This window comes from Nestor notabilis, unplaced genomic scaffold (genome assembly GCF_000696875.1).
Source record: "Nestor notabilis isolate BGI_N333 unplaced genomic scaffold, ASM69687v1 scaffold30890, whole genome shotgun sequence".
NCBI classification, from domain to species: Eukaryota; Metazoa; Chordata; class Aves; order Psittaciformes; family Psittacidae; genus Nestor; species Nestor notabilis.
This window is the reverse complement of record NW_009913040.1, coordinates 1,516-9,541: the sequence shown is the minus strand read 5'-3', so window position 1 is coordinate 9,541 and position 8,026 is coordinate 1,516. Positions and strand designations below refer to the sequence as shown.

At 44.2% G+C, this 8,026-nt stretch overlaps 1 protein-coding gene across 1 annotated transcript; it reads left to right on the top strand.

Moving 5' to 3' along the window:
* Positions 1–723: 723 nt before the first annotated feature.
* On the top strand, positions 724–1,884 carry DMRT3 (doublesex and mab-3 related transcription factor 3). The gene has a single exon (XM_010022522.1). The coding sequence runs from the start codon at positions 724–726 to the stop codon at positions 1,684–1,686; it is 963 nt and encodes a 320-aa protein (XP_010020824.1). The 3' UTR covers positions 1,687–1,884.
* The last annotated feature ends 6,142 nt before the right edge of the window (positions 1,885–8,026 follow it).

Sequence of the window (8,026 nt, the reverse complement as noted above, 5' to 3'; positions counted from 1 at the left end):
ATTCCTGCTTTGAACAGGAGGTTGGACCAATGCCTTCCAGAGGTCCTTCCTCTACAAACCAGATTTTTCTAGATTCTGTGCTCTAATGGGCCAAGGCATCAGCTGTGCTTCAGGGTTTGGAGGAAAAGCCCGTGATTCTTGCTCTGGAAGGAACCAGTTTCTGCAGAGCCAGAACTGGAATACACTGATTAATTTGAAAACTTCTTTAACCTTCAGCCAGCAGCCATGATGGAGGTCACCAATGCTATTGAACTTGCAGAGGAAATTTTCATCTCCCAAGTGCCATCTGGATATCTTCACCTTGCAGGCAGTGAGATGGTGCTAGTGAGGAGAGTGCTGAAGTTCCTCAGAGAAAGCTTGCAGTTGGGTGGTGTAACGTTGTAACCAGTGAGAGAGGACTGAGATAGCATATTTGATAGAGCAGAAGAATGACCACTGCTTCCTTTCTTGTACATGGGAGAATGAGACAGATATCTATAAGGCAGCATAAAATGTCTACACCAGATTACATTATTCTTTCGCAGTTTTGTTCTTGAGAGCTGTTGCAAAAAGACCTTAATTTTAGCAGGATCTCTGTGAAAAATAACTTCTCTTTTTTAAAAAAAAAATTTATTTCTCCCTAGCATCCTGCTTTGCTCACTTTAAGAAGACTCTATCCTCAGATGCCTGTAAAAGCCTTTGGCCTCAGTTTTCCGTTAACTTCTCTGCCTTCTCTTTGCAGACATGAATGAGGAGCGGCTGGCTGATGCCAGTGGAACGGACAATGCTGAGACCTACAGTGACAAAGACACAGACCAAAGGAGTACCCCAGACATGACTAAAACCAAAAGTTGCTTCACCCCTGAAAGCCCTGAAATAGTTTCAGTGGATGAGGTTGGTTACGCAGTTCAGAAAAACAGTGGGAGCACAGAGAGCCGTCCAGAGAGCCCCAAGTACCACCCGGAGCAGAACCACCTCCTGATAGAAGGTCCCTCTGGGACAGTTTCTTTGCCTTTCAGTTTGAAAGCCAACAGACCTCCGCTTGAAGTCTTGAAAAAAATCTTCCCTAACCAAAAGCCAACTGTGCTGGAGTTGATCCTGAAAGGGTGTGGCGGTGATCTGGTGAGTGCTGTAGAAGTTCTCCTGTCCAGTCGGTCTTCGGTGGCCAGTGGGGAGAGAACTACCACAGAGTCTGATGGTCTTGTCTTGCCTTCCAATGGGCACATTTTCGAGCACACGCTGAGTTCGTACCCTATTTCTTCTTCCAAGTGGTCTGTGGGCTCAGCATTTAGGGTTCCAGACACACTGAGGTTCTCTGCTGATTCCAGTAATGTCGTGCCAAACCCTCTAGCGGTACCTTTGCAGCACCCCTTTCCTCAGCCACCACGCTACCCGCTGATGCTGAGGAACACTTTGGCAAGAAACCAATCCAGCCCATTCCTGCCCAACGACGTCACCCTGTGGAACACCATGACACTGCAGCAGCAGTACCAGCTGCGGTCCCAGTACGTCAGTCCTTTCTCTAGCAACTCGGCCAGCGTTTTCCGAAGCTCGCCTGTCCTTCCTTCCCGCTCCTCAGAAGATCCTAGGATCTCAATCCCTGATGATGGGTGTCCTATTGTGTCTAAGCAACCGATTTACACAGAAGATGAGTATGAGGAAAGGTCTGATTCTTCAGATTCAAGAATACTCAACACATCTTCTTAGACTGACATTCAACATGTGATAGAGAAGTGATAACTTGCAGTGCAGCTGAACTACTGGGCCCTAAGAGGAGGGACAGGTACTCCACGAAACTCTCGCAATTGTATTAAAAAGTGACTTTGCTTGGTATTGTACTATAGCAATAAAGACATAACTTATTTAATTTCTTGCACTTCACTGGATAATGCCAAATAGCAATACTCTGGCTTTAGTGCTGAGTGTGTGTTACAAAGGAAGACTTTACGGCTATCAGTTATGGGACTCCGGAAGACTCATAATGGAAACAGAAACCCAAGGTCTACTTTGTTCCTTAACTCAGAAAAATGGGGATGTTAAACTAGAATACTTGAATGCTGTTTTATAAGAGAGAACTCCTCAGGACACAAGAAATCAAACAAACGTAGTTCAATTGCAAATGGACTAAATCAATGACTTTACAATCTTATGCCGGTGATCATCCTTGCAGTGAAAGAAAAGGCAGAAGAAAGAAATATGCACATGAAACTAGCATGAGCTGCTTCTGTGCCATTTGAGCTGGGACGCTTTTCAGAGAAATATTATTAAGAGTTATTCTTTTCCCACTGCTAGGTCAAAATGTGTAATGTCAGTGTAAAACCAATTACAGCTGTGAATTGCATGAAGTGTATTGTGAAATGAACACCAGATTAAGCATTGTCAGGTTAATGTAGCATGCTAAGGAATCTAGAAAAATAAACTAAGATGTTGATCTTGGTTTACGTCATTTATACTGGGCAAATAACACTTTTGAAGATAGAGAGTTGACTGATCCTCAGCTGGGGTTAAAATGTCCAGCTCCAGCAACTGCAGTCAAAGGAAGCTTCTTTTCCAAGTCCAAGTTCTGTTTCCCTGCCTTGTAGCTTGCAGCTGGGATAAGGCAAATACTGTCATTAGGAAAGCTGAGTTGTCTTGAGTATGTACTGCAGACACTTCCAAGCTCAGCTGAGTAAAGCAGAGCTTGCTACAGCCACAACAAGCAGAGAAACAGGCTCTCCTGATGCTTCAGAAGCATCTTTTCTTTCCTATACTGTAGAAGTAGAAAAAAAGAAATAGGATGTAATAGCAGGCATTTCTTTAAAACAATGTTTAGCCAAATGGCAACTTCCCTTAATCTAGAAAAGTTATGGTTTGAACAATTTATTGCATGTTTGCATGCACTGATTACACTGCATATCTTATGTGTGTCAGAGTAATACTAGAAATTGCTTCTAATGAGGAATGCCACTAAACTAATTGTCCACTTAAAAGTTTGTTAAGGTTTCAGTGCCATTTTTTCCACGTTCACAAGTGACTGCATCTGCTTGACAGTTGGCTTTTCCAAAGCACACCTCTGAATGCAGGTGAAATGGCTGCCAGACCTGTCAGGTGTATGGATTAGTCCCACACCTCAAAAAAAATTGAGGTTGCCCTGAAGTTGGGCTCTAAAGCAGATGGGCTTATAAAATTGTAATATATATCAGGCATGTTATCTGGTGTCACTGCTGATACAAATGCCTGTGTTCTCATTTGGCATTTCATATTTTGTAAGGTTTGTGTACCCAGTGAATCTTGCATTTTATAAGTGTACTGAACATGCACAAAAAGGAGAATAAAATAAGGATTTTATTTTCCTTAGGGGATAAATTAACAGAAATATACTTCTTCTTGCATAATTTTCTAACCTGTTCAGAAAAGCAATTTGCTGGTAATCCTACAGAGCAAAGACATAAAAGCAAGGGGAAAGAGGGGGGAAAAAAAAGCTTCCCTTATGGAAGTGTAAATGTGAGAACATCTGGAATTTTCATAAACGCTGAATTACAATTTTGTACTGACAGACTTGCCTGCACTCACGGGGCACTTGTAAACAAATTAATCTTCCAGCCATTCCAGAAAGAAAAGTAATAGGTAATATAGGCTTGATCTTGCAAACAGAAAGGGGATGAGGCAGCGAAATGCTGTGCTCCAGCATCATGGAGAAATAAAGCATCGAAGGGTAGGTAAGAGCAGATAGGTCCAGGAGCTCTGTTTTTGAGCTCATGCACCAAGCCGATTTCCCTCCAGCAGAAACCTTTGCATACGGATCCTTGTGCCCTGAATTAAAAATCTTTCTTTTTTTGCTGTCTTTGCTACAGAGAGCGAATCTTCTCCATCAGAAAGACCAAACAGTGGTGCCCACCACAGCTCATACTGACGTTACACACTACTGGCTGTGGGTTTTCAGAAAACAGAATTTTGGCATCTTGGAATTGGGACACATCTTTCAAAGAAACGTGACTCTTGGCTAAAGTGAAGTGAACGATTACGCAGATTCAGTGGCACTTTATTTTTTAATAATTAGATCTTTTTTTATAAACTGTTTCTGAAAAAGAAACAAGTTAAAATAATCCTTGTCCTGTTATAAAATACCTTTTGACCCAATTCAAAATTATCTTTTTTTTTTCCTTTTTTTTTTTTTATTTTGCAGTAAACTTAAATGTGTTCAAGATCAACAAGGCAAGTTTTGATGTTGAACAATGGCTTTTGTTTGACCACACACTATTTTGGCTACCCAGAATACTATTTTTTGGTCAAAAATACGGTCTGGCCTGCCGTGATATTCACGCTGTATTCACAGCTGTATTTCCAGGCTGGCACTACAGGCCAATGTGATTTCTCACCTCCAGCTGCCACAGCAAGGATCCCTTGCCGTGCTGGCAGGACGTCCTTTTGCCTGTGCGGAGCAGGGACCTCCCGCAGCCCCTCGCCATGCGGGCTGCCCATCACCCACTACCACCCTTGCAGCAAGGGCAACCTTGAGGCGAGGGAGCCCCTTTTGTGCCCTGGGGGCCCCATTCTGTCTCAGCCCGTGCTTTGAGCGGGTCCGCGCAGCTGGCAGCCGCAGGACTGGTCCTGAGCAGCATCCTTTCCCGAGGCGCCGGGGGAGGGCCTGAGCCGCGACTCCCCAACCCTGAGTTTTCCAGCTCCATCTTGTGGTAAGAAAGGGCATTTCCTTTTGCCGGAGCAGATGCTTCATCCTGTGGAAGAGCTATAGGTGATGGGGTGTAAAGCTATAGACATTGATGGTCAGAAACTCGCAGAGGAAAAAAGCGAATTTAAGCATCCAGAAAGACGGCATGAGCCTGGCCAAGTCTCTGCTGAAGCCCAGAAACCAGGGGGTCCTTTTATTTTACTTTTTTTTTTTGGGTGATTACTAGAGCAGCTGTGGCTTTCTTGGAGCAATAGAGCTTCACTCCTTGCCGTGTGCACAGTTCCTGCTCCCGGATGAGCAGCTGCTGGGTGCCTCCCCGGGGTGCCCCGGGGCTGCTTTTTCTGCTGTGAGGCAGGTGATTTCACTGTTCGCTCTCCTGGGTGCACACAAAACCAATGGCAACGCCCCGGGAAGCCCTTCCTGCCCATAGCTCTGGTTGTCATCAGCCCAGCAGAGACCAGGGCAGTGGTCTCTGCAGAGGATACCTGCTGCCCCACAGGCACGCTGCTTAATCCCTGCCTGCTAACCTCTAGCTGTGACATGGTAAATAAGGCTGATGATGACATAAACAATAATGATAATAATTTCTCCCTCAGAGGAATGCTGTGGAGAGCCTAATGCGACGCTCATGCTCTACAGCAGCTCACACGCCTGTAGATAAGGGAAGACTCAGGGTGGGGGGTGAGCACCATACAATGGCGATGTCCTGCCCCATCTCCCCCCTGCCTTGTCTTTGCTGGTAGTTGTGCTGCTTCCCCCTGGGGTCTCTGACTTGCCCTCCTTATGGGTCTGAAGGGCCACCTCTGCAACATTTGTTGGATGCTTGGTGAACAGGCTCACCTCACATTTGTGCAGACGTCTTTGAAAAATGACTTTGATTCCCTCAGTATACTGTTTCAGTGATTCATTCTTTATGTGCATTTACTCAGCGGACGTGAGTGGGGAAATAAGATTGATGCTAAATTTATATGTTAATTTTAATATTGAAGCTATCCTGTATTTGAAGAATAAGATCAATTCTTCAATTTCATTTCTTACGTGATATTGCGTATTGTCATTACTGGAAAATAAAATTATTTCTGAATGCATACTATCCAAACTTCAATTTTAGTGGACATATAACTCTGAAGCATCATTCTTCTCCCTTTCCTATAACAGCTAACTTAATACAGTATTTTAACATTCTCACACTAGTCTGCCACTGGAAGATAACAAAGACAAGTCTTTTCACCCTAAATGGTGTTTCGCTTATGTGCTTGCTGCAGCATTCTGCACTGTCACAGGAAGATTTGGTGCATGATTCAGCAACACCCTGCAGGCTGTTGCACATATGATGTAACAGGAATCTCGGTTACGAGTCCCTCACTAGAGACTAATTCCGTTCATTTCCACAATAGCAGCAGTGCTTGAGAGCCATAGCCACAGCTATATGCCAAGCATGCCTGTATACAGGATGAATCCTGACCTTAAGTGGAGGATCAGATTCTCAAAGTACTACCAAGAAGCAGATCTCGTAGAAGATGGATACAGAGCATCGCATGCACAGAGAGATTTGGCATCTCGAGAGTTCTTTAAGGAGGTCTGCTGCCAGAAACCAGGCTCTCCTGAAGCTGCAACTGAAAGAAAGTATTTATGGCATCTTTGGGACTGTGGTTTGCTATTTTCTGTCTTTGCAAGCTGTGCGAGAGAGTAAGCTGAGGGGTGTATAGCAGGAACCTCTGCAAGGTTACATCCTTGCTCTGCTGACTAACCTGAGGAAGATCACATGGGTCAGTTTAAATTTCAGGTGTCTTTTTTTCCTTCTCTGTGACATAAAGATAACTGCTGCAGGGATTTAATGGCTGTTATCTGAAAATTCTTGAAAGACTCAAGTGCTCTGTAAATATGAGAGCAGGGCATAGCATTCACCAGAGCATGAAGTATAAGATTTTGTTTCTAATCTTTATTCTCCCCAAGAGAGAGAACATAGCTTTTCAATAGCTGAACAGTGCCTGCCTTTAGCAAGAATACTCCTCTGAAAAGCTAAGTCGAGGATAACTCTGACATAAGTCTGAGTCAGTCACTGCTACACAATGGCTAAAAGTCATGAGGCCTCAGGTAAGCACTGCTTGGGTTCTTTCATATGCCATATTTCTGACCCCACAGATTTCATAAATTCCAATTTTCTCTCTGCAACACCCAGATAAAACCAGAAATCTCGTGATAAAATCATACTAACTGCCCTTCTCTTCCCTAAAGGCAGTGAATACATGAGCCAGCAAAAGATTGAGGAAAAGTGAGATAGCAGAACTTCAGACACAAGGTAATCTGTTCTTTCTCCTAAGCCCCTCTGGCCACACTTGTGAGGCTCAGGTGGGGAGGTCTGCAGGCTCAGAAGGAGCCGGTCTGCTCCTGGTCTCACTGGGGGAGGTGGGCACATGCTGGCACTTCCAGAAGTACACATCTCAGCTTGGGGGCTGCAGCTCCCTCAGGAGCACACATTGCAGAAGGGCAGTACGAGAGCGAGTAGCGCGGCAGCAGCGCCGTTGTGACTTGTGGTCACATGGAACGCATTTGTGGTAACTCGTCGAAGAAGTTACTTTCCTACTCTGTTGCATGCGGTGAAGGTCCAATTGCCTTTAAGAAACACCCTTCTCTGGAGCTCAGACCCCCTGATTTGCCTGCACATTGCCAAGATTCCTTCTTGCCACAGTTAATATAAACCGAAGTGAGATAAAGCTCAGCATACACAAAGAAATGCACAGAAATACACGGAGATGTGCTTCCTTGTTATTGTCAAATCTAGATGGTTTTATCATTTACAAGGGCTACATGACTGATGTGACAAGGGATGCAGAAACAATCCTGATGGGGCATTATACCTGAGGGAGTGCTGCAGTAACATTTTAAGTTCCTGTTCCTCTTCCTCTGCATATTAATCTCTTGGCTCAATCACTAGGAACAGGCTCTTGGAGGGTGCTCCAAGCTGTTCTCATGGCACAACTGGCATTTTCCCTGGAAGAAGAGAATGATGGGTTCTTTCTTTGAATTTGCCTTGTTCACCAGTAAAATAACAGCAATGCTTAATGTCTGGTACAGCTACATATTACACATATTGAAAACGAACACTTTCTCAGGAAGAACATTTCCTCAGCTATAGAAAATTATTCTACGTGGCTCCATACTCACTGCAAAACACTTTCCAGGAAACATTAACACCGTTCATAGTTTTGGCCCAACTCACAGCCAGCGATCACGTTTTAAACTACGTGGCTTAGTCACTAGTACAGTTATGGTAAGCTATGTATAAGTTACATTTTTCTTCCTTGCTCATTCCTCTGCAACTTCTTCTTTTCTAAGATTCTGCAGAGGTATAAACAAAAGAAACATTCAGCCTCC